The sequence below is a fragment of the Hippocampus zosterae genome, chromosome 12 (genome assembly GCF_025434085.1).
Source record: "Hippocampus zosterae strain Florida chromosome 12, ASM2543408v3, whole genome shotgun sequence".
Taxonomy (NCBI): domain Eukaryota; kingdom Metazoa; phylum Chordata; class Actinopteri; order Syngnathiformes; family Syngnathidae; genus Hippocampus; species Hippocampus zosterae.
Window position 1 is genome coordinate 5,046,590 of NC_067462.1, and position 25,532 is coordinate 5,072,121.

At 42.9% G+C, this 25,532-nt stretch overlaps 5 protein-coding genes across 6 annotated transcripts in view; 2 read left to right on the forward strand and 3 right to left on the reverse strand.

Annotated features, from left to right (window-relative positions):
• The window catches only part of LOC127611984 (electrogenic aspartate/glutamate antiporter SLC25A12, mitochondrial-like), an 81,542-nt gene that overhangs the window by 12,628 nt on the left and 43,382 nt on the right, over nucleotides 1–25,532 (reverse strand). The window lies entirely within an intron of this gene.
• On the forward strand, nucleotides 263–5,101 carry LOC127611990 (Golgi reassembly-stacking protein 2-like). Its single transcript, XM_052082816.1, has 8 exons — nucleotides 263–631; nucleotides 1,676–1,756; nucleotides 1,834–2,037; nucleotides 2,274–2,360; nucleotides 2,443–2,573; nucleotides 2,668–2,767; nucleotides 3,225–3,321; nucleotides 3,886–5,101. The coding sequence occupies exons 1-8, from the start codon at nucleotides 569–571 to the stop codon at nucleotides 4,116–4,118; spliced, it is 996 nt and encodes a 331-aa protein (XP_051938776.1). The 5' UTR covers nucleotides 263–568; the 3' UTR covers nucleotides 4,119–5,101.
• On the reverse strand, nucleotides 4,434–16,062 carry tlk1a (tousled-like kinase 1a). Its single transcript, XM_052082804.1, is given in 24 exon segments — nucleotides 4,434–5,468; nucleotides 5,831–5,938; nucleotides 6,020–6,131; nucleotides 6,211–6,346; nucleotides 7,114–7,283; nucleotides 7,381–7,470; nucleotides 7,568–7,659; nucleotides 7,741–7,822; nucleotides 8,269–8,366; nucleotides 8,616–8,682; nucleotides 9,029–9,217; nucleotides 9,412–9,548; nucleotides 9,628–9,738; nucleotides 9,825–9,917; nucleotides 10,027–10,119; nucleotides 10,202–10,297; nucleotides 10,535–10,578; nucleotides 11,175–11,250; nucleotides 11,687–11,725; nucleotides 12,109–12,180; nucleotides 12,274–12,395; nucleotides 15,766–15,815; nucleotides 15,817–15,842; nucleotides 15,844–16,062. Coding segments are annotated over 24 exon segments (2,316 nt in total). The 5' UTR covers nucleotides 15,886–16,062; the 3' UTR covers nucleotides 4,434–5,297.
• mettl8 (methyltransferase 8, methylcytidine) lies at nucleotides 16,530–19,904 on the reverse strand. 2 transcript variants are annotated; one of them, XM_052082814.1, is made up of 10 exons: nucleotides 19,822–19,904; nucleotides 18,935–19,091; nucleotides 18,662–18,753; nucleotides 18,274–18,578; nucleotides 17,947–17,996; nucleotides 17,740–17,800; nucleotides 17,438–17,577; nucleotides 17,135–17,241; nucleotides 16,970–17,035; nucleotides 16,530–16,892 (listed from the first exon to the last, which is right to left on the reverse strand). In XM_052082814.1, exons 2-10 carry the CDS (start codon nucleotides 18,973–18,975, stop codon nucleotides 16,747–16,749), a joined length of 1,008 nt encoding a protein of 335 aa, XP_051938774.1. In that variant the 5' UTR covers nucleotides 18,976–19,091; nucleotides 19,822–19,904; the 3' UTR covers nucleotides 16,530–16,746. The 2 variants fall into 2 exon arrangements, with proteins under 2 accessions (XP_051938774.1, XP_051938773.1); XM_052082813.1 differs by having other exon boundaries at nucleotides 19,595–19,891.
• dcaf17 (ddb1 and cul4 associated factor 17) lies at nucleotides 19,475–25,172 on the forward strand. The gene is given in 16 exon segments (XM_052082812.1): nucleotides 19,475–19,566; nucleotides 20,859–21,028; nucleotides 21,119–21,222; nucleotides 21,332–21,422; nucleotides 21,518–21,654; nucleotides 21,788–21,866; nucleotides 22,112–22,201; nucleotides 22,279–22,386; nucleotides 22,669–22,771; nucleotides 22,884–22,955; nucleotides 22,958–23,010; nucleotides 23,715–23,824; nucleotides 23,978–24,065; nucleotides 24,174–24,257; nucleotides 24,764–24,919; nucleotides 24,989–25,172. Coding segments are annotated over 15 exon segments (1,548 nt in total). The 5' UTR covers nucleotides 19,475–19,566; nucleotides 20,859–20,893; the 3' UTR covers nucleotides 25,127–25,172.

A 25,532-nucleotide genomic window follows, 5' to 3' on the forward strand; every position in this document is an offset into this window, starting at 1 on the left:
AACGACCATGTATAGTAAGGCGTTTTAAGCCGAAAAAAAACGACCATGTATAGTAAGGCGTTTTTTCAAAAAATAACGACCATGTATAGTAAGACGTTTTTTCAAAAAATAACGACCATGTATAGCAAGGCGTTTTTAGCCGAAAAAAACGACCATGTATAGTAAGGCGTTTTTAGCCGAAAAAAACGACCATGTATAGTAAGGCATTTTCACTCGCCACTCTGACGTCAATGTTCGTTGACGGCAGGGAGCGGTGCTGCATGAAATTCTATCAACGCAATATTCATAATATCTTATAGTGGGAACAAATGACTACAAAAGGATGATAAATCAATATTTTCTGCAGCTCCTCCTTAAGGTTAGCTTTTCTGTATTTACATCATGGTATGCACTCACGACAGAGCCTGTCGAACGAGGCTCCATCTTCCTTGGAGGAGGTCACCCGCGTGGCGGAAGTGCTGAACAATCCTGACAGGAACGACGACCTTTGTCGTGCAGATGAGACAAGGCACATTCGTCCTGTGCTCGAATCTACTTCACGGCGGGAAAAGACAACTCTCCGAACAGCATGGGGGGCTCGACAAGTATACAGGTGCCAGGTGGGGGAAGTGAAGGCTATCACGTCCTTAAAGTAAGTCCTGAATTCAACACCATGTGCCGCGAATTAATGTAAATCACACGTTACTGTACATTGAGTTAACATTCAATACGTTATTGTTTGTGTGTCAGTCAATGGAGTAATTTAATTTAATTTTCTTTCAATACTTACCATTTGTTTATGTTGACGGAGCGTCGTGCCGCATTCACGTACTCTCGGATATACAAAGGCGTCGATTCATTGGCGTTGGATTTCCCAGCACGCGAGTTTCGCCCCGCATTGTTTATCAATACCTTTTCATATGAGTTGTCACTTATTTATTTTTCAGCACTTATTTTTGCAGGGTAATAAACACGATGAAGTTTGGAATTGGCGTTGGTGAAAGCCTGTTTGGCAGCGCCCTGATTTTAAGTTGTTGGGAACAAAAAACTTCAAGAATAACCGGTGTGGTGACTTAGCAGAAGCGGCTGAACACATTGATGATTGATGAACACATTAATTGCTGATTTACTGGGTTGTAAAGTGCAGCAGCACTGCGGCATTTCTTGCATGATGGACTCGACCCCATATATTACATTCTGACTTTTGACATGTGAAAATAGTGTATCGTATGCTGTAGTTTTAGGTCCTGATATTTTTTTTTCTTTTTTTTTTTGCGTGAAAAATCTAGAAGTGGCGAGAAAAATTCAGAAACCACGAATAGTATATAACAACACAATAGAACAGCATGCAGTTCAGAATTAATATTTATCAAACAACATGAGATTCATATAAAAATGCTCTGATCAACCAATCACAGGACGGGAAAGTGGTGACGTCACAAAGCAGCGAAGTCAGAGTTTCACATTCACAGTTCTAAATTTGTAATAAATGTTTTGGATTGAACTTGATATTTATTCATTCATTGCTTTTTTAAACTGTAATATTAATAATTGTGTTGCAACAAATGTACTCATTCACAGGGTGCAGTTTTATTTATCAATTAAAAAAATATATGGTTAAAAAACAGCCCCATTGGTAAAATACTTTAAATGTAATAATAAACACACATTATTTTGTTTGTTTGTTTTTTTGCAGGTTCAACAGAATTCTCCAGGTGATTGTGCAGGACTGGAGCCGTTTTTTGATTTCATCATCGCAATTTGTGACACTAGACTAGTAAGTCAGACCGGCGTGCGCGGTCCAAAATGAGTGTGGCCAATTCATCTACGTATTGCACGTTTGCTGTGCGACAGAGCAAAGACAACGACACCCTGAAAGATGTGCTGGAGAGGAACGTGGACAAACCCACCAAACTGGTGTTGTACAGTAGCAGGACACTAAACGTGAGGGAGACAGAGGTCATCCCCAGCAGCTTGTGGGGCGGCAAGGGGCTGCTGGGAATCAGCATCCGCTTCTCCAACTTTGAAGGCGCTAGAGAAAATGTTTGGCATGTCTTGGTGAGTAGAAGTGAAAGACTGAGAGACTCAAGCATCACTCGTGTGAAACATTAAATGGCGGGTCAAAATTGTTTCTCAAAATCATTTAAGCCCTAGTTGTCAGTCTTTGCATGTTTTCAGCAACTAACGTCCCAGATTCTTTAATTGTGCTTATGGACCAATCAGATAGCTCTGATGTCACCGCTGTTCTCTCAAGCACTTGCACTGTCCTTTGTGGTGATGTGGTGGATGTCCAGGAGGTAGAACCGAATTCTCCTGCAGCCCAGGCTGGCCTCAGACCCTACACTGACTACATCGTAGGAGCTGAAACCTTCCTGGACAAGGTAGGAAATTTGAACCGAGTATCGATGTCATCATGATGGCGAGAGGCCGACCCGCTGTTTTCTGTGTCTTTTCTTCAAACAGAACGACAATCTCTTCAAACTCATCCAAGGGTACGAAGGGAGGCTGCTCAAGCTCTACGTCTACAACACGGACTCAGTCGATTGCCGCGAGGTGTACGTCAGGCCAAATTGTCACTGGGGGGGAGCGGGCAGGTACGCCGGTAACCACGGAAACTGACCCTACTCAATTTGGACCGAGGTTCCCGCCGTTGCATATGTAAATGATCTTAATTTGTTTTGTCTTCAGTCTAGGCTGTGGGATCGGCTACGGTTACCTGCACAGGGTACCCACCACGCCTTGCAGCAAGACCAAATTTCTTCCTCCACCAGATGACAATTCCTCGGAGGTAACGCAACACTGGGCGGCCCGGTAGTCCAGTGGTTAGCACGTGGGCTTCACAGTGCAGAGGTACCGGGTTCGATTCCAGCTCCGGCCTCCCTGTGTGGAGTTTGCATGGTCTCCCCGGGCCTGCGTGGGTTTTCTCTGGGTGCTCCGGTTTCCTCCCACATTCCAAAAACATGCGTGGCAGGCTGATTGAACACTCTAAATTGTCCCTAGGTGTGAGTGTGAGTGCAAATGGTTGTTCGTCTCTGTGTGCCCTGCGATTGGCTGGCAACCGATTCAGGGTGTCCCCCGCCTACTGCCCGAAGACGGCTGGGATAGGCTCCAGCACCCCCGCGACCCTAGTGAGGATCAAGCGGCTCGGAAAATGAATGAATGAATGAATAACGCAACACTTTTAAATGGGTTCTTGTTAAGTCGCCAAATATTATTCACAGAGACTGAATTATTTTCATTTCTAGGTTGGTCTCACTGCTGTCATTCCAACCGTTCCGGTGAATCTTCCGACTGGCTCCGAGCAGACAGACTCGTCTTTGGACCTCGTCAGTGTTCAAACAGGTACGCTGAAGCTTCTTATTAAACAGTTTGTGCCTTGAAGCGTTTTTCACGATGCAAGCTGTCAATCGGCCAATGCTTTTGACTTGTGACTCATCTTACTTTCCACACGAACCTCCAACCTGTTAATTGCTACGCTCAACTAAAGGTTTACAGTCAATCTCAACAGAAAACAAAGACAAGTGCGCGTAGCATATTTAAAACAAAGCATAGCCCCCAGCTAGCTTAATGCTAACAATGAGAAACTTCATAACCACACAGGCTCATAATGAGCATCGATCGCAGCGTTGTTCTGCCGTTCGCAAGACGGATCATTTAACAATACGCAGGTTCTTTATCCTCTGCGAAGAATAACTCTTACCGCTCTACTGAGAAGTCGACACGGGAGCTGAGCCTCCAGTACAGTTTATCCATACGTCTGTCTTATACTGCTTCTAGAATAAGCAGCTCACGGGTAAAATGAATGAGAAAGTGTGACAAAATAATTTAACTTTGGGATTTAAGCAAAAGAAGAAGAAAGGCTCTGTAATTTAGTCCACTATAGATTTTTTTTCTTCCCGTCCCCAGATATTCTCCCTTCACCACAGTCGGTCACAGTCTCCGCATTCACTCCATCTTCTTCATCGGCCCCTTGTCCTGCGACCTCATGCGCAGATGCTTCCGTCACACAGAACGAAGCATCTCCCCCCGCTGTCGTCCAAATAAGTTCACCGAGCCAAACTCCATTATCACTAATCGGTTCCGACTCGATACATAGCTCAGTGCCTGGAGACTCATCATTACACCAACAAACTGTGTGAGGATCAGATTGTCATAACCGTTTGCGCTCGCGGGGATTTTAGGTGAGTTGTGGATTTTCCAAAAAACTGGTTAAAGTGGAACAAAACTGTACTCATTTTGGAATTTGTGTAAAGATTTGTACAATAAATTGTCTATATTAAACATTTATATACAAATTGCTTGTGTGCGTCCTTGACTGTCAGAGCTGCAGTACTCTCAACGCCACAAGATGTCACTATACTGAAATCAAAGTAAGCATGAGGGAAGGTATGGGTGGAACAGAAAAAAAAAAAAAAGATACTCCATGTAGACGACATAGTTCACTTTGGGGGGGCGCAGGGGAGGGACAATTTGTCTCATTTATTATTCACTCTTAGTGGAACTATACAATTTGTACCCGAAGTGAAATATACTGCCCTTAAAAAAAATAAGAGCAACAAAAGCAGCAAAATGAATCCACCCAAAAAGGCCATTCCGAGTGGACATTTTCACGCTTCGTACATATTGCTGCTGCATTTCGAAATCCAAAGACAAACTGTACAGAATATACGTTTGCCAAAGTTATCTGTATTAATGTTCCTGCATAGGATTTTATGCCACAATTCTACATTTGGTTACTTTGTGCATGAAAACGGAAGTACTGAAAAGCTTCCCTGGCCTATGTGACAGGAGATGCCCCCCTTTTTGTACGCTACAGGTTACTTTCTCAAGGCTAACAAACTCAAATTCAAGCCTAACGTACGGGAACGGAATATGAAACCAAATCAACAGCAATTCTACTTGGTGGCTGTCCTTCGTCAAGTCATTTTGAGCAGCTCATACATTTATCCAGCCACCGCCGTGACATTTAACCCTCACAGCAGGGGTGGGGCCTCGACTTCCTCGGGCGCTATCCACTTGCAACATTTCAACAGTGTCCACTCACATTTTCTTCAAGGTACGGAGTCCGTTTCAGTGCTTTTGTCATCTCCTCAAAGTGGCTGACTAGCCCATGTCCTTTACTCACCGCCCCCTCAAAAAAAAAAAAAAAAACAACAACCCAAAAACCAAACATTCCTCGACTGTCCCCGTGCATCTGTCGATCAAGTCAGAGGAGGCCAGGACGGTGAGATGTAGTGACCCCCCCCCCCGCTTGCTGGCCGTTGGCCTCAGGGAGGCTTGCCGTGCGCTTGGTCAGGCTGCATCACAGTATCAGGCCGTCAGTATGAGATGATGCTGGAGGGGGCCGGCCCTGAGCCAGCTGCATTCATCTGGAGATTCCCCGAGGAGCTGGACCTCCGTATGTGGGGGAGCAGGTAGGGGTCACTTCCCATCTGGTGAACGCCGATGCGGTCCTCCTTCCTGTACGCCAGGCAGCGCCTTATAAAGGCCTGAAAAGGGAAGAGGAGGAGCAAGCAGTAGGGGTTGAATCTCATTTTTGTCATTTTGGTATGTTACGACTTTGAAATCATCCGTGTTTAATCACATCCTAGAGCCTATACCCAACAGATGGGTAACTAGTTTTGAAATTAGAGCTGCAACAATTGATCTAATAACCAACAGCTAATCAGTTATCCACTTTGTGAGAATTGCTTTAACTCATTCACTCCCAAAGACGTTTTTATACGTCTTTTCAGATTTGGTCGAGACTTGCCTGGTACTGAATGAGTTAATCACTAATTAATTGTTGAGAGAAACTGTATTCATGTGAACGAATGCGATGCTTGCTGGCTGGCGAAACAACAAAACAAACCTTAGCTTCATGGCTGGAAACGGGCTTCACTGGGAATTGGACGTCGGTAGCTTTGAGGATCGTGTTCTCCTGGAGGATGTCCTGTTGCGACTGATTGTGGCCAAACGGCTGAAGACGGACGGGACAATTCTTAATCTCAACACTGATAACGATTAAAAAAAGAAAAACAAACGCCAATTTGCTCCTCACCTTCCTTCCGTACAGACACTGGAAAAAGATGACACCAACAGACCACACATCCACCTTGTTGGAGATCTTTGGAGGCTCTTTTCCAACCACAAAACATTCCGGAGGCAAGTACCTAACACAGGATTAGACCGCAACGGTTTTATTTTGACTGTTCCACCAAACAGTCTTGTGCGCAACGTGGGACCTCTCACCAATATGTCCCAGCCCCCTGTGACGTCAGGTCCATGCCGTCCACGCCGTAGTTGTCATCGTCCATGATTTTAGACAAACCAAAGTCAGTGATTTTAATTTCGCCGCAGGCTGTGCCGTCCACTAACAAGATGTTACCTGGCAACGGAAGAACAACAAGGTCATCAGTTTTGGGTTCAACTGAAGAAGAAATGTGAATATTTACTTTGCTGGTCAATTTACACCAGGGGTGCCAAACTCCTTTTTTGTCGCGGGTCACATTAAAATTACCGTTTCGCTTGAAGGGCCTTGATGACTGAAACGGTATAAAGAAGTTGAGAATAACGTTCTATTAATTTATTGCTTACGTAACTGTAATGAGGGGTTTGGTACCAAGAAAATGCGTCCAATACGTCTCAGATTTATTACATATGAAAATGTGAAATTTTGCAACAGATTTTAGCAGGCATCGTGGAAGTTGTCATCTTTGATTTGCTTTTGCGGGCCACTTGAAATGATGTGGCGGGCCACATCTGGCCCCCGGGCCTTGAGTTTGTCACACATGATTTACAGGATGTGCCCCTAAAATGACAACTGAAGGGCTACTGTGCTCCAAGTAAAATAAGTCGGGAAGACCCTGGTTAATAATATAGCGTCCTGTTTTTTTACAATACTGTACAGAATTGATGGTCCCGATTCATTTTTTGTGAGTGTTCTGTTGCTAAATCAGCAAATTTAACAAAAAAATTAAATAAAATCTGATTTATCATGTTATGTCAAGTGGTGACATCATTACTATTTATCCCATGTGGCTGTCGACTCCGTTTTGTTTTTTTCACCGGGTTTCCAGAGTGCTCTTGTTAATCAAGTTCTTACCCCAAGTCCACTGATCAAGCAAAGTAAAAAAATAAAAATAAAACATTTACCTGGCTTGAGGTCATAATGGATGATGGGGGGTTTAATGTCATTCAGATATTTCAGCGCGTTCACAATCTGCATGACTATGGAGCGAGCCTCCTTCTCCGACATGAGCTTGTGCTGCTTCAAGTAGAAATCCAAGTCGTTGCCGTCGCAGTACTCCATAACAGTGCAAAACCTGTCAGACGGGACGGCGGCGTTAGAAGTCCGACCACAAAAGTCAACCACGAGGCCCTGCTCCCGAAGCAGTACTCGCAATTCTCGAGGGGACTAACGTGTCTGTGTCCAGTGAGAAGTAGTCATAAAGTTTCACGATTCTGGGATGGTCCAGCTCCTTGTGTATTCTGTACTCTCGACACGCGTGCCTGGAAAGAAAGGCAGTCCGGATCTTAGAAGACGCACACTCCAGGAAAACATTTCATCCACAATCTAATGTCTATACATCCGTGTGAGCCGACATACTTATGGTAGTTCTCCTTTTTCTCGTCCCTCCAGTTTTTGTTGAGTTGGTGGATTTTTACAGCGGCATACCGTTGCTCAATCAAATCAAAAGCCTGCGCGGCACGGAAGGCTGTTAGTTTGTTTTTTTACCCCCCCCCCCCCCCCGCTCTCCGCAAAACAAATGAATGACTTGCCTTGTAAACTTCACTAAATCCGCCTCTCCCGAGAAGGTGCAAGAGCAGGTATCGTTCATTCAACGTAGGGTGATCTTTAAATCTGCACGTGGAATAAAACACAAATTTGGAAGCGCACTTATTACTCAACGAGGCACAGTAGGTCGCACGTTGGAACGTCGATTGATTGATCGTCCGGTTTTAGGGATTCCATTCGACATACGCCTTTTCACTATTAAAAAAAGTCGACAATTAGATCACCAATGTAAGGCGCAGATGTGTGCCTAAGAAGACAGTCATAACTAAAACCTCGATTTTATATGAAACCTCTTCATAGGAAAAAAAACCCCCAACCTCGATGTCGAGATTGATGTCTCTTACAGATTATTGATTTTTAGCAAGTACAGCAAAGTGTCACTTCCATTTGTTTTTATACCGCCAGTTGGATTTGGTCCGTCACTGTTGCTCGTTTAACTCTCGGCTGCGCGGAGAGCGGCATTTTGAAGAGCAACCTTGTGTGAATGCCAAGCAACATTGATTCGCACTCACTGTGAGCTGTCTTCGTTATTTAATCTCTTCAGCTCCCGAATGTGAAGGTTGCGGACCCTCTCCAGACGTTCCAACTCCGCCTGGATCTCGGCTTCTTCCTGTAAAAGATTCGCGTGCGCAAGCAAATGAAACTTCTGAGTCGTGACTGCAAGACGAAGGGGCTCATCAAACCCCGGCGCGTTGAATATAAAACGATTGGCCGTGTACAGCCATCGTCGTTATGACAACAACAATCCAAACGTTTCCAAAATCTGCGTTCAACTCTTCCGATTATAAAAAGATTGTGATTTGCCACATATTATTCTCACAGACGTCATGTTTTGCTCCACGCTCACTGATTGACGAACCTTCTTGAGGTGTCCGAGTCGCAGTTTGAAGATCTCCTCCTGTTCGTGGTACTCAGCTAGCGTCAGTCTTTGAAGAAGACACACACAATTACGACCGTGCTTACTTCGATTTGAATTCTCTCATTTGCGGCACGATTAAGCAACCGGACGTGCAAAAAGGAGTTTCTGCTTTACAAGCGGCACACTAAAATGTACAATGAGTGCTTATCGAGGTCTCGAAGTGGGTTGGGCTTGTACCGTTTTCGAAACGCTAAGTCAGAAATGGGCACTTTTGGCTTTCAATATAAAAGTCTGACGTTTGGTATGGTGACAACGAGAAAGCAATGTGAATAACAATCATGGAAAGAGAAGCGAGAGTGACGTTTTTTGTTTTTTTTTTGAGCCGTCGCTCCGCCCTCAAGACGGGAACTTACAGCTGAGGTAGGCTCGGTTTCAGGAAAGGATCGCTTTCTGCCCCATTCACCGCCTTGGTTTTGCGTTGCTTTGGCTCAGAGTTTGTCGCGGGCGCTTGAGAGTTGTTGGACGAAGGCGGTTTCCTCTTGGCCAGTAGTTTTCTCTGCCTCTCGATGTCCTCCCTTTGTTGATTGATCGACTCCTGCTGTCTGGAAAAAAAAAAAAATTGGGGTGTTGTTTTAATGCCGCTGCATTTTAAAAAAAACAAACGCGCTTAGAATAGCAGTTGGATGATCTGCAGCTTTTTTTTTTTTTTTTTTGCATCGTAAGCCAAGGAAGAATATTTGAAAACGATGATCCGCTCAAGCGGACGTGCGACGTCAACCGTGTCAAAGCGTCTCACTTGACGAGGTTCTGGAAAGCGTAGCCGTCCGTCCACTGTTCAGTGAACGACGCGCCGTGTCTCACTGTGGTGAAATGGCCCAATCGGAGTCGGTCCTGCATGCTTTTCTCCCGACAGGCCTGCTTCTCTTGGTTGCTCTGTCGAGCCGCAAAAATCAAAGGTGAGCACCTAAACATCGTAAAAAAAAAAAAAGTGTGTATGGAGGTTGAGACGTACCTTTTCGACGAGTAGTTTCTTGCTCATAGTGATGCATTTATTCAAGCGTTCCTTGTATTTTTCAAGTAATTTTTGTTGCTCGTCTATCTGTCTCCTGAGATCGCAGTTGGCCTACCGAAGGAGGAAAAAAAAAAATCATACGGTTTTATCATTCAAAAACAAAGCAATGGTTTCGTTCGAGCAATTCGGCCGCATACCCGTAACAAATCGTCTATTCTCCCTTCCTTCTTCTCAAGGTCGAGATTCTTCGTGCTTTCGAGGGCGGCCAGCTTCAATACCGTGAGGTCAGTCTGGTTGGCAAAGAAAAAATAACGTGGAAGGAGATCGATTAAAAAAAAAAAAAACACGGCTGAAAAAGAGCAACGAAAACGACACGGCGATCCGGAGAAAGCCCCTCACCTGAACAAATTTAACCGCGAGTTGTTTTGGATGTGTCATGTGGTCACCAAAGGACAGACTGGTGGGAGAGGAACTGTTTTGTCTACCCTGCAACTGAAGAGAGATAGCATTTGTGTTGAGAAAGCCCAAAAACTCCAAATGAGGCACAGCGCAGACAGTTTGGGACAAAGCTTACAGCGGTGCCCTGAGCGGAGTGCGAATGAGAATTCTGAGGGGAACGAATCACTGGCGGCAGGCCTCTCACCGGGCTGGACCCATTCCCTCCCTGGAACTACAAGGAAAGGAAAAGAAAGAAATTAAGAGAAATAAAATAATTTTAATAATAATAAAATAGAAATAAAGACGGGGGCGGGGGGGATCATTGACGACAGCAGCAGATCTGCTCGTGCTTCTTTTTTTGTTTTTCTGACCTGCTTTTTTTGGTGTGTGTGTGTGTGTGTGTGTGTGTTCTTTTAAAGAATGAAGAAATAAGATTGGGAGCGGTGCTGACGAGAAAAAGGAAACTTACATCAAAATAGTCACTTATCTTGGGGCCGCGCACAGTCGTTTTTCCTGTGAAGAGGAAAACAAACGGAGAATAATGTTAGCCTGATTCTTATTTATTTATTTTTTTTACGTTAATCGCGTGTCCGCCTTTCCGAATGTTCCCTTGATGTAAAAGTCATTCATTCATTCATCTTCCGAGCCGCTTGATCATCACTAGGGTCGCGGGGGGTGCTGGAGCCTATCCCAGCCGTCTTCGGGCAGTAGGCGGGGGACACCCTGAATCGGTTGCCAGCCAATCGCAGGGCACACAGAAACGAACAACCATTCGCACTCACACTCACACCTAGGGACAATTTAGAGTGTTCAGTCAGCCTGCCACGCATGTTTTGGGAATGTGGGAGGAAACTGGAGCACCCGGAGAAAACCCACGCAGGCCCGGGGAGAACATGCAAACTCCACACAGGGAGGCCGGAGCTGGAATCGAACCCGGTACCTCTGCACTGTGAAGCCGACGTGCTAACCACTGGACTAACGGGCCGCCCTGATGTAAAAGTGTACCCAAAAAAATGATAGAAATGGAAAAAAGAGTATGTGTTTTTTTTTCTCACAGGACACTGACGGCATGGAACATTATAATAAGAGGGTAATAAAAAGATACTTGCCTTGGCTACTCTCAGAGTGAATGTCAGGCTTCCTTTTTCTGCCTCGGGGTGTTTCGGACTGCTTCTTCTCTGGAGTCTGCATAGAGATCGACTATTTGATTACAAAATAAAAATAAATCAGGACGCTAACTTTCTAAACTAGTGCTGGATCGGGACTATTGTCACTCGTGAGTGTTACACATGGGATCAGTTTCACAATGTCGCGTCTTTTTTGAGAAGAGAAAAAAAATGACTGCGCGGCTTTCGACTATGTGTCTGGGATTCTCGTCGAAGAACACCTGCGCAATTACCGACACTTTCCCCTGACAAACTCACCCGTTATGTAATCTTAGTTGGAAACCTTTGTACCAAAAAGATTGATAAACGTTGCTTTCCTGGCGGGGAGGCATTGCTGTAATTTGATGGCAAAACTCACGAAAAGAAGGCTGGAAAGCGTGAAAACGTAAACCTAAGCTCAAGCGTCGTCTTCGGCTCACTTAAGGTTAGAATTCCGTTTCGGCCCCCGAACTCACCGAGTAGGCTGGTGAGCCGCCTCGCTTCACGTCTGAACCCTAAAAGCGAAAGAGACCGAAAAAATATGAAGACAACGAACGGAGAGAAGCTCCTCTCTTCCATCGCATCTTAAAGCCACATTTCGCGACCACAAGATCAACCCAAAATCTTTCAACGTATTTGTCAGAGGAGCAAATGGATTTCCTGATAAATCATTGATGGTCAATATTTTTGTAGGTTTTCATAAGTTGCAGTTTGAAATAACTGTAAACAAAATCAAAAATTAAGGGAGTACTGCTTGGCTCGATGAGGGCGTTTCAACGCTTCCAACTGCAAACCACAACACGGTGTTTTTTTAAACGGCCTCACAAACGCACTTGGGCAAAAACAACTCTCACACACGTAATTCTGGAGGAATTGAACACTGAAAAAAAAAAAGTACCTCCGACTCTTTATCGCTTGAAGATCCCAAACTTCCAAAACTGTGGTTCGAACATTCATTATTGGTCAAACCCTAGAATGAAATGCGTTAACATTGAGGTTACACAAACGTCATCACAAATGACTCCGGATTGATTTTATTTAGAAGAATCAACGAAGGGCTCACTTTAGTTCCTCCGCTTGTGCTACCGGTGCTGCCACCGGTGCTGCCGCCGACCCCGCCCATAAAACGAGCCTCCAGCAGCTCCTGTCTGCGGGGGTCCAGGCTGTGCAGCTCCTCCATGGCGCCTGCGAACATTAGCGACAATCGACGGCACATCATGGGTTACCGGAGGAGATCATATTTACGACGGGTGCAACGGAAACGAGTCATATTGCTCAGCACAAATGATGTGAGGTGCCGCGCCGATGTTTCGACAGCAAGTCAAGGATGAATAATTAATTCTTATTAGGCGATTGCGTGAGCTCCCCGGGGGCACCGGCATCTCTGCAGCCTCGGTAAACCTGCGCGAGAACGATGCCACCATTTTGTATCCGCGGATCAAGCCGGACGGACAGCTGCTTTGTAAAAGACCGAACAGAGAAAAGATAAAAGTAGGTATCGTAAAATTAATACAAACAGTGCAGGGCCAAGTTAACTTTTGGTGGGATGGAATTTAAAATTTAAAAAAGAGAAGGAAGACAGACAACGACAGAATAAGACAGACAGGTTCATTATTTTTTAAAGGCCTGTCACTGAAAACTAAAGGTGCAGCCAGAATTCATTGTTCGATTACAAACTTTTTAGACATTTTTAAAAAATGTTATTCATTTATTTCTACATTGGCCATGATGCAAGACACAAGGATGATTTGACGCCTTCGTTTGCTCTTAAGTCAAAAGCTCTGTCACAAGGTAACGTGAGGTCTTACTTGGGAGTTGAATCTGAGCCACTACAAATTGTTTTGTTTTGTTTGTAAATTGGTAATTGGCACGTTTGGCAAAATTGGCATTTTGTGTCTCATCAAGCGCACTTGGGTTCTTTTTGAAGAATTTCTCACTGCTGCTTGTTTTCAAATTCGCTAGCTCAAACTTCAGACGGATACCAAAATCGGCCAAGCGTCATCAAATTGTGTCTGAAAAGCTCCTAAATCGGCTCACTTGTAAGTTGTGTAGTTTGTTTCTTACATTTGCTTAAAATGAACGTTTAGGGCTATCTTATGAACGTTTACACACATTTCAAATGATGCTAAGACCGGTGCTTTGCACGCCAGAACATGTTTGACAGGAACAAATATTAATTGAATATATCGCTCTGAGATATAATTACAATCATGAGTTTTGGTTCTTTTAATTAGTCAACATATGGTGATTATGTCAAGACCTGTTTTCGTCACATCCACATGGTTGTTTTTTTTGTTTTGTCTTTCCTAACATGCAAAGTACCGTCATCTTCAGCCCAATTGCCAAGCCTTCAGTCACTTGACAACCGCTGAGAGCAGCTTTACAATGACAACATCATAAACCAAGCATGAATCAAAGCCGACAAAAAATACTACCGTTTTACAATTCGCAATAGAAATAAAATCATCCTCTTTGAATTTGAGATGTAAACATCCCTTCCTCAGATTGTAGATCATCTAATTTTATTTACTTCTGTAGTAAGATACATTTGGTACGCGGCAAACTATTTATACCCTACTCACTGGTGTTATCAATTAACTCTACTTAGTCCAAGACTTCATTCAAGAAGTTAGCTTTGACCTCCTCTTTTGGTGTCCATACATTATCGTCGTCGTTTTTCATGTTTTGATGCCATTTAGTCATGTTTTACTGTGCAATGTTGCACGGAAGCTTGAGCTTGAAAATGGTGAATGAAATCAAAATCACAACATCTGCCAGGAAAAAAAAAGAAAAAAAAATCACAATTGTCTATCGCAGAGGGCTGTGGAACATAACCTCCGCAATAACTAAGGGACGACTCCATTGCCAAAAAAATCTGTAGCCCATATTGCTTGTGAAGCCATCGGCTGCAGCAGTGTAACAATGTCAACAAACGCTAAAACAATTAGTGAGGGGGGTTAGGGGGGGCAACAAAAAAAAAAGGAAGTAAGGACAATGCAAGTGAGGTTGATAAAGCTGACAATACGATTACAAAGCAGATAAAAAAAAACTAACAAGGAACAACCAATCTTGCTTCTTTTTTGCGTCTCTGCTGCCATTTCAGCGAGACAATGAAAAGGGAAGAAAATAATTTGTTAAAAGGGGGAATGGTGCACATTGATGTCAACCAAGATTTCTCAAGAACTTGCAGACTCATTACTTTGAGCTGACTACTACAGCTGTTGCAATGATTTACAACTGATACCATCCATGATTACGGCTCTTTAAGTCAATAAAACTGCTCCGGGTTTTCCTCGCGAAGGCGGTCATCTGAACGGGTTTAAAATACTGTTTATATGGTGGAGATAAAGATATCTTCTTTTTTTTTTTAACACTTTCTCTTATGCCTCTTTGGTGCAACTGAAGTCACAATGACATGGGGAATACAACCCATTGCCTTTTGACCCAGTAACTTTCCGAAACATTAATACAAGCAACCTCTGTGTTTTTATAAAGCTCTGCCCATGAAGGTCTCCGTGTGTAGGAGAATATATTATCTATATTCGAGCCCCTGCGAGAACAAGTGGTTGAACCCTTACAGCCATGGCTGTGAATGTCATTTTAACTCCATGCTGCTCAGCACACTGGCCACCTGTTTATGGCAGAGACACTTGAGAAAGTCCTAAAATGCCCTGGCATTAATTAATGGCCCACTTCCAACAACTTCACTGTAATGGACGTCTAGGATTGGACTTTTACTGAATGTCATTGTTTGGCATTTCACCGCCTTTACGGAATGTTTTCATACCCCAGTCTGATTCACAATCTCCTCTTCGGGTCAACATTTACAGGAAAAGACGAGAGATGTGCAAGAGAAAGCGAGATGCACAGGCTAAACGTACCCATTTTCAACATAAAATGGTGACAATTTGTGGCTTTGTCGCAGTGACATCCGATTTGGCAAGGTACTCCTGGGTGATTTGATTTTAAAAAAAAGGTCACGTAAGGCTAAAGTCGTTTCTTTTAGCATTTCATGTCAAGCCATAGTCGCATATATTAAGCTTGGTGCAAAGTGATGATAGACGTCCTTGTTGTGACACGACAATCGCCGCACAATGGTGGCTGTCCACCTATGTGCAAGCATGCCAACTGCTGATAAAGACATCGGGAACCATCAGCAGACATTGCTTTGTCCCCACATTTCCCCCCCTCTACCTTCATCGGTAACTTGACTAGCTCGTGCAAAAAGGTGCATGCTTAATAACATGGCTGCCTGCATCCACAACAATCGCAGCCTTTCCTACTCATTGATACTCGTCGACAATAAGTGTGCAATTGTCTGAAAAGTAATATTCGCAATCCGGGGCCCTGGAAAAGACGATGCTTTAGTGTTGCTAGCTAGTAGCCTAAAGAGCCTCAATGGACTTTGGAGCCGACATTCTGCTAACATTCACGACTTTGCGTACTCACTCCCGTCGTCTCGCAGCAATTTCCTTCCCGTTCTGCCCCCCACAAAAAACACACACACAGGGAGAGAAAGACACACATGAATCATCCCGAAAACGTTCCACAATACCTTCAAGGGCCTTCAGCAGCGCCGTGGTATGTTGCTGAAAACACCGTCCGTGTTGAGGACGTGGAGAGCTGGGACCAAAGATGGCGGCCCCTCCAAACTTCCACTACTTTGGACACTCATCAAGCTACTTTTCTCCCGCGTACTTGACGCCTCGAGGTCGATACATTCCTTCACTTGCCGGCGGTGAAATTACTAGTCGCGTCTGGGAGAAAGGTAGTAATTTTGACTTGGCTTGTGTAGTACTAGCCTCGGTACGTATACTGTGCTGTGTATACTTGAGTGTAGTGTCGTGGGCTACCTCACTCGGTCCTCAAGTGGATGTTGACGTCACGCACCGTGTGCAAAAATTCAAGGTTTTTTTGTCTCAACAACCACAAATAAAGTTAACACTCATTCCCCAAAATATAAATTTTACTTAATTGGAAAAATAGACAAGTTGTGTAATTTCAAAGGGAATCAATTATAACGGATTTTCGCTCCAGGGCTCAACTGTAAATATATTGTTCCCCCAAAAAATGTTGAGATAAGATTATTAGCCCCGATGAACACTCTTTTAAATTGATACGCGTTGAGCAATAAACTCCTCTGTCACGCAGTGCCTCAGCTTTTCCATGTCTTTTTATGAACTTTTTTTTTGGCCGTCAAGGTGGAAGCATACCGCACCTGTTAGCATTTCTTCACCAATGAGTTGCAATTTCCAGTATATTTTGCCCCAGTGGCGTGATTTGAAATCTCATGCATGGCACAGTCACTATACAATAAAATGCACTTCCTCATTTTACTCATAAAATAAACACTGCAGAACTGAATTTGACATGTGTGATATCAAAATGTACTACAAACACACACACACATTTTCAGATGAAAAGTACAAAGTATAAAAACAATGAATGTCAGAAGTAAGAAGTCCAAAGGACACACAGTATTTGTACACACATTTAAAAAAAAACACACAAGTGCATGGCCCATGTGTTAACAGGGTCAACGTGGATGCGATTTCCTATATTTGCTCTGCATCCACACCCGGTGCATTGAAACCTTTTTCCCTCTGTTAACTTGAATTCGTCGATCCTCCAGATTCTGTACTTCCTCCAATCCAGCATTGGAAAATAAACCGTGAACTTCGTCTGTGGAGATGAAACCAGGTCAACCTGGGCTGCAGTGGAGTCATTTGAATTGCGTTATTGTAATTTTATATACCAACCTTTTGTGAAAAAATAAGCACACGTTCCATCTCCTCGTACGTAGAAATTGTCTGACAAGCACCGACCTGATTGTGAAAAGATGAAACCTATTAATAGACTACATCCACACAAGACGCTATAAAAAGGAGACTGTCAAGAGTGTGTCCAACAAATCCGCAACTCACCCTTCTTAAACCTGAGTTGAGAGAAGTCATATCTCCCATAATCCCGAAAAAGGAAAATCCCTCCAAATTTCAGATAGGATGCTAGCCTATTAACCACCCCTTGCATCCTGTTGATGAAATCTCATTTAATGTCACTTCACTGACCGCAACGTTACCTACACTCCATGCACAGCAAAAGGAACGCCGTCTTGTGATGGCTTAATGACAGTTAAAAGTTACTGTCAAACGAAACACACAACAGGAAACTCCATTGACAGGTTCACCAATAGCCTCAACTGTGTTTTTGCAGTAGACTTCACCCACCTGTCTGGATGAATGGAGGAGAGCACAAAAACGGCAAGAATAACATCCAGACTCTGTGGCGGAAAGGGAAGAGAGCCCTCTTCTTCACAAACATCGTGCACAAACGCATGGCACACTGAGTGGTCGAAGTCGGGATGGCTCTGAGCGGGGGGGGGACAACATCGCTGGGATTCAAAATCAACACTAATGTCGATGAAGAATTGTTGTACCGCACCAGATGGGGGAATGCTGACATTTTTACGACCCAAGAATATACTGTAAAATGTAATGCTACAGCATGTAAATGAAAACAGTCTTCTTACCTTCAACAGCTGAATAGCACATGGGGAGAAGTCACAACAGTATAAAAATGCACCGTTTTCCCTGTGGACAAAATGAAAGGTTAATTAGAGAACAAAAAAGAATGCAAACAACAAATCAAATATGAGATAACACATTATTTCATACACAAATCCTTGTGAAGAGGTTAAAGCAATGTCGAGTGAAGTATTATTTCAGGTGACACTTACCTGATATTATTAATAATTGGAAATACACTGTTGCCAACGCCACATCCAACCTGTAAAGTTAGACGGTAAGTTACACAAAGCGCGGACGGCAAATTTAATAAAAATGAATGTCATTTGACTCATTCATTTAAATGGTATGCTTGGCTGTAAAAACATCACATTTTGGACACTGCTTATCTGTTGTGGGTTAGCTCGAGCCTACAAAATATGTGCCCAGCACTTGACTACCGTGCTGACATAAAACCAACCCCAAAAATATACTGTATATCAATCCATCAATTATCATAACCGTTTATCCCATATTCACAAAATTATATTTAGAAAAACCTCCAATATCCTGAAAGAAGAGTGTTGTCCAGGGTAAGAAACCCGTAGAGCGGCTTCATTTGTTTCCAGTTGCGCATCTTGACACAGGCGGCGATGGTTTGAGGAAGAGTCAAAGTGTGTGCGGCTGTGGAGTTCCTGCCGTCTGGCATTCTTTTCCCCGTCAAAGCCACTGTCTTGGCTTTTGGAATCTGACGGAAGTAGTTCTGGGAATTCCAAGAGCAGCCACTTGCGATCTTTGAAGAATTTACCCTTGTGTAGCTCATAAAACCTTTCCCAGTAGTGGCGAGCTTCTGTATCAAATTTGCCTGTGGACAAGGGATTTTTTAAAAATTAATTTGCAAGGTAATGGCGTTGAAATGTGATTTTCGATACAAATACAAATTCTTGCCTTGTTCCCCTGATGGAATGTGCACTTTGGAGTTTTCGGCAGCTTTCAACTGTGCATTATCTTTGTCCGCCTCTGTCCAATGCACATGATCCCTAAACATTAAGAATTACACAACTACTGTACACTTTTGAAAGAAAACACATTTACATTGTATTATGTACAATATATACATTGAATTTAAAGGTTGGACTTCAATCACATTTCCTTAATAGGATACATATAAAGGTACAATTTTAGGATGTTGGCTCACAATGGTCCAAAAAAACTACTGACCACATATTGTGCTTAAAAATGTCATCCGGGTTGGTCAACATTCTCGAACCCAGTGGAGCTGAGGGTCTTCTTTCTGTGCTCTTCAATCGTGTAGATACTCTGCGAAAGACTTTCTCCAGTGTGGTGAAACAGAGGCTCTGAAATTGATGTATTTGTCCTGCAAAAACACAGGAATGTTAGTTCAAAGTACATATTTTCCCGCAAAACAATTCACACTCTAATAGTGTCTTATGTGCAGTGGTGGAAAGTGCAAAATATTTGCTACTGTATTGTTATTTTTCAGGTATCTGTACTTGAGTGTTTATTTTTATGATGGCGAAAAAACTTTAAGGATACAAAGAAAAAGTCAACCACGGTTGAGGTCTTGACGTGCAAAAGTAAGAATTATTTTTCTACTGACAATTTTATACATTTCCCGTTTTGATAATATATACCGTAAATATAGGTTAATAGATATTTGAGCAAGTGTGAATGATGATGTCAGTTCTTGATTTATGCTGTTACACTCCTACCAAGTGAGGTCAGTAGTGAGACTAAACCTTGTTGAGTCTCTGTTTGACATTGAAGGAAGACGACCAGATTCCAAAATAGGACCAAGAAGGCACAGTAAACATTCGTCCAACGCTACTACGGTAAAAACATATACGTCACCAAGTGTACCTTTATGGTCGCTTGTGTTCCTCATTTCTCTTGCTAGTCTAGGGGTAATAAATGGAATAGAAAGCATTTTGAATGAGCTCAACTCGATTCAGTCTGATACCTCATTAGCTAACTTCGCCAATTCAATGTAAATGTATTTGCGATCCGAGAAGAGTATGTGCAGACGAAGGATCATCAAAACAAAATCGGTTATGAGTTATCAAACCAACAAACAAGACCGCAATCACCCAGTTTGGCTGTAGTGCAGAGTAGCAGGCAACTGGAGCATTAGCCTTGGCGCATGCGTGCATTGTCTCGTTTGTGTGTCGACGGATTATGACGTAATGCATCTGTGAGCGTAGCAGTCGGCTGCGTTTTGAAAATACTTTTTTTTCCTGGATGTTTTGTTTTGTCGAAAATACCATATTCATTTTTATACAACCTCAGTTATTTGGGTGAATAAATACGCAATGAAAACAAATCATATCCTGAAGACGTATTCTTAAATTTTCTTTTTTCCATATTTGTGTATTTTTGTCATGTATAGTTTTAGGGCATATTCCTGAGCGGTTTCCCTGAAGTATTCTTTTTGTTTGTGGTATTGTACATTTAACAAAATTTCCCAAGAGTGAGGATTATTGTCTTATTATTATTATTATAAATAGATACAGTATCGTCTCCAGACCATGGGGAAAATTAACATTTAAATGGAGCGCCCTCTGCTGGCTCAATTTTAGAAAAACTGTGCACTTGTACAGTATTAGCCTCAGCCTGACGTTTGCCTAAGTTAAAACAATTTCATAAAAGCTGTGCATCGTGCCAACAAACTGAAAATTGAATGCTTGATTTAAAAAAAAAGTACACAGACTGTCCAGGAATATATATACTTGTTCATTTTCAGAACTGTCAAACTGAGATGAAAGTAAACTTGAACAACACCTGACGTATTTAAGTGGTTAAAAATGAACAGATTACATGTTTTGGATTGCTAGATCAAATGAATGGAGGATTGAATGTTTTAACCTATGTGTTGGAGGATGATGGTGATGGTCACTGAATTTGTGCACACACAGTAGTTTGCACTGACTTTTAACCCTGGAGTTAAAAAAAAGTACAGCACTTTCAGAATCGCTTTGCAGTATTCAGAGAGCACTTAACATGGTTTAGGTGTCCAATGAGTGTTCATAATGTGTGCTTGTTGTGTTCAGTGCTTGCTTTCGATTGGTTCAATGCAAAAGGAAATTGGTGCTATAAGTCTATTAAATTGTTTCCTGTTTTCTTGCAGATACGTTGTCAGGAGGTGGAGCGAAATGCTGCCAAATGATGGCCCATTACTGGAGAAAAAAACGGAATGTAAACGCTGCTGAGGTGTTGAGCTGGAGAGGACGAGGTATCAGAGATGGTGGGACTCTAACGAGGCTCAATACGAAGGTCCTAAGAGGCATCCTTTTAGAGGTAATGGAGGAAAAAAAAATACTGTACTACTGGAATGTAGCTGGGGTTTCTATTCATGTTTAATTCCTAATTCATAATGTCATAATTCAGGATCAGAGGGATTTCTGTAAAGTGTGGAGTAAGACCTCTAAATCCACAATATTGTATGAAAACGGTAAAATCTACCTGGAGAATTATCTGAAGTGTTACAGTTGGTGAGTACAAATGAATGATCCTTTCATGACTTCGTATAGGATTCCGAGTACGTTATCATCTACAGATGATTCAGCGAAAGTGTTTAACTTTCTTTAACTAACTTTTCAGCGTTGATTCCAAGCCTCACGCTCTCTACGATTTGCCCAAACGATCCAAAGTGGATAAATTTGAAGATACCTTGCTGTGCCAGAGCCCACTTGTAAGTGGATCCCACAAACATTCCGTTGTTCTAGCGACCCGTTTATTTTAATTGCAAGTGTGAATCGTTTTTTTTTTTTTGGTTGTTGTTGGCAGGAAACCACGTTAGCGTCTGCTTCTGATCACAAGTCCAGTCTGCTGTTTTTGACAGCCAATAATTGGTTGTACCGCTTATCAGAGTCAACGGGACAGGAGCTGGAGAGAGTTTTTCTCTCTTCAAAACACACATTCAGGTTGATGGAAAACATTTAGCCTTGAGTTCTACGGGTTTCTTCTTTTTTTTTTTTAATTATTATTTTTTTTACTCAACAAAGTATCTGTGGTTCACGTTGCTAATCTTTTTTTTTTTCTTTTTTTTTACTGAAGGTACCTAAGCTGGGATGTTTCTCAAGAGATATTTTATGTTAAATCAGTTCAAAACAAAGGCACATCCTTATCACGGCAGGTAAAAATGACCTCAATTACCTAATTTGACTGTTTTGACGAGGCAAAAATGCCTCATTGTAATCTATAGGTCAGTTCTGCACTACTGCCAAGTAGAAATCCATAAATATATTGAACGAGTGAAAAATTTTGATCTCCTCAAATTTCATCAGATGTGTAGTCATCATCTGAAACCAAAGTAATCACCAAATTCAATCAAGCTTAGAGTGATCACCGCAATTTTCTTTCTTTTTTTTTTTTTGCCAGGCTGGTATCACCCAGAATACAGTGATGCATCTGATCATATTCCGCGTTTTCCCCTTACAAATTGTGGGCATGATGGAAGTCAACAAACAGGTTTGTATATTTGTTCCTGTCACCTGTTTTGAATAGCAGGGGCGCGGTGGATGAAGATATCCATTTCAATCTCGCAGGTATTCGGGAACGGCATTCTTGACGTTGATTTATCTCAGGGCGTCTTGGCCGTATCCTACAGCAGAAAGGCAATGAAGCTGTTTAGCTTTGAGCACATTGTGCAAAAGGTGCGTAAGCTCCATGACGGAATGACCAAATGTACTCAATATAATATCGAATAAATGCCTCCTTTTTTGTCTTCAGGATAAGAACAACAGGCGCTGCCGTCATTTTTAACTTTGTTTTCCGGCAAAGTTTTTAAAAAAATGACTTTGGCACTTAATGCTATCAGGCTAATATCATAAGTTATAGGCTAGCATCATTAGTTATAGTATATATTTATTTATTTGGGAGAACAATTTCTTTGTGGTCCAAATTTCGAACATCAACTAAGCGTGTTTGTTTGACAGTACCTGGTGGAGAAATTAACGCTTGGGAAACCAAGTTCACTTCTCAGCGGCAAAACGGTGGGAGACGCTCCATTTGGCATTCCGGTAAATATCCACATTACAGGTAAGCGTAATACAGTTTGTGATATAGATTTGATGTCGATTCTTGGCCGTGAAATCGGACTTTTTACTGATGATGTTTTTTTTTTTTGGGGGGGGGGGCTCCTATGACATAGATTGCCCTCCTGTGCTTTTTGAGGTGTCCTGCTCCAGTAATGGAGTGCAGATTGGAGGCTTTCCTTGGCATTACAAAAATGCCACCAGGGGACTCACCACTTTCGCTCGCTCAAAGACGGCACTATGGTATGCAGAAAATTGTCGACTTTTGAATACATTCATTCATCTTCCGAGCCGCTTGATCCTCACTAGGGTCGTGGGGGGTGCTGGAGCCTATCCCAGCCGTCTCCGGGCAGTAGGCGGGGGACACCCTGAATCGGTTGCCAGCCAATCGCAGGGCACACAGAGACGAACAACCATCCACGCTCACACTCACACCTAGGGACAATTTAGAGTGTTCAATCAGCCGGCCATGCATGTTTTTGGAATGTGGGAGGAAACCGGAGTACCCGGAGAAAACCCACGCAGGCCCGGGGAGAACATGCAAACTCCATACAGGGAGGCCGGAGCTGGAATCGAACCCGGTACCTCTGCACTGTGAAGCCGACGTGCTAACCACTGGACTTACCGGGCCGCCCCTTTTGAATACATTTTGTACAAATTTCAGTTTTCAACATTTAGCTTCTCGGGGGGGGGGGGGGGGGGGGTCTGTGTATCGATTGTACTAGAACACGAAACCGCTAGTGAATTGGTTCAAGGGAAGTTGTCAGCCTGAGCGCGAAACGAGGGGCACAGTTGTTTTTGACAGTCGTCGTCGGCCTCTTCTAAAAAGCTGCTCTCGTTCGATACTTGCTCCGGATACCTTCTTGAGTAGTTTTAGCCCTTGATCTACACTTCAAAAGGTGCCCGAGTTAAAATACTTTTTTGTTTGTCTTTTAAAATCAATTTAGGCTATTAATGGAATACAGAATATGAGCTGTTACTCTCTAGAGAGCGATGCCATTTTCTTCCACCCCGATGACTCGGGAAGAATCATTCATGCGGGGCCCACGACCATTAAGTGAGTAGTAGAAAGAAACGGTGTCTCAACATTGTTATTATTATACATGAGATCTTAACGCAAGCAGGCAATTGTAAATTATGAATCATCATTTTGATTGACATTGTGATAAAGTTGGAAATTGAACTTTTTTTTTTTTTTAAATCTTCCCAGCGTTCTTAAAATCCTTGGTGAGTTGAACAGCGGCTTGCCATCGAAGGTCGTAGAAGATTTCTCGATGGCAACTCATCGGAACAACATCGCAAGTGTTTTCCTTTGCTATGGATGAATGTTTTTTTTTTAAATTCATTAATGATCCAGTTTTCAATCAAATATTTTTGGGGGGGTTTTTTGTATATACCGACCGCAGTCTACCTCGCAAGTCACCGTCACCTCTTCAGGCCGCACAGTGAAAAGAAGATTGCAGCAGCTCGATGATGACCCTGATCAGGAGGTATGAAAATACTTTTATGATCTCCGCACTAAGGCCAATCGAGAGCTTTTTTTGGGGGGTTTTGCTTTTACGAACAATCGCACCATCTGTTGTTTTCGCCAAACTCCTTCACGATGAGCTCCTGACAAGCAATCCTGGCTCAGCTTCAGAAACCACGTGAGGCGTGCTAGGTTGTTACCTGGTGGCCCGAGCAACTCCGATGTCATTCTCAGTCGACCAAAAGTGACAAAATGGCCGCCCCCTCAGCCGGCTAAAAATTGCTCCCGGTAAAATAATTTGCATTCCACAAACGCGGTAAGAATCAAAATGCCGTCTTTCGACTCATGAAGTTACATAAAACACATTGAGGTGAACACTTTGGTGTTGGCTTCCTCTTTAAAGTCACAGGATTCGTCGGTGTGCCTCTGAGGCACAGAACTGGTTTCTGAAGTCAGTCAGCCACGTGCTACCGAAAAATGAATCGTGTTGTCAGAAACATTGAAATAAATCAATACAAAATGTTTCAGACTTTCCGTACAGTCATATATGAAGACGAACTGGACCTTTTGGCCGTGGTGGTCACAGACGGTGCAGATGGGGAGGGGAAAGCTCAGGTCCGACTGCATGACAACCAGAGTGGACAGTTACTGAAGACTGTTGAACTGTTGGAACCGTGGGATGAGGTGAGGAACTACGGGGGCGCACAAGGCGTGCCGATGTGCCGAGGTGAACATTTTCATCTTTGATTGCAGACTTACCGACATGACCTGATCTTTGACAAGGACACAATTATTCACATTGAACAAAAAAACACCAACGTCTGCTGCCACATTTACAAGCTCAAAACGGCCACCAAACAGGACCAACGGGTGAATGTCGGCTGCTTTTAGTTTTTAGTTTGTTACATTGTGCAATGTTTAGTACGTTTGGACTAATTTGGAATTTTTGTTTAAATAATAAAAAAAAAATCACGTTGTTATGCTGTTGCCATATTGCCACCCGCACATTAAATATACTTGTGTACCGGTACATACATGCCCCCCCCCCCAAAAAAAACGAATGATCCTTCTACAAAAGAGGCAATATTCGTGCGGAAAACCAATTTGTTTAACAAGTGTTACCCCAAACTCGAGCAGAGTTCTCGATAATTGAAGAACGACAAGAACATTATTTTATGCTGCAGTTTTGTTTTTAAAGACAGTCGTGTCATAACTAAGCGGCAGAATGAAATAATGTGATACACAAAGTAAATAGAGCGAGTTTTGTAAGCTACAAAGTTACAAAACGCCCCTCCTC

Excerpts from the sequence above, each read along its gene's own strand:
- LOC127611990 (XM_052082816.1), top strand. The coding sequence starts at position 569 with ATGGGGGGCTCGACAAGTATACAGGTGCCAGGTGGGGGAAGTGAAGGC. Across the intron at positions 632-1,675 it reads AAGGCTATCACGTCCTTAAA|GTTCAACAGAATTCTCCAGG; the intron begins GTAAGTCCTGAA and ends GTTTTTTTGCAG. Across the intron at positions 2,574-2,667 it reads CACTGGGGGGGAGCGGGCAG|TCTAGGCTGTGGGATCGGCT; the intron begins GTACGCCGGTAA and ends TTTTGTCTTCAG.
- mettl8 (XM_052082813.1), bottom strand. The coding sequence starts at position 19,661 with ATGCTTTCTATTCCATTTATTACCCCTAGACTAGCAAGAGAAATGAGG. Across the intron at positions 17,578-17,739 it reads GTGCTATTCAGCTGTTGAAG|AGCCATCCCGACTTCGACCA; the intron begins GTAAGAAGACTG and ends CCCCCCGCTCAG. Across the intron at positions 17,036-17,134 it reads TCAACTCAGGTTTAAGAAGG|GTCGGTGCTTGTCAGACAAT; the intron begins GTGAGTTGCGGA and ends TTTCACAATCAG.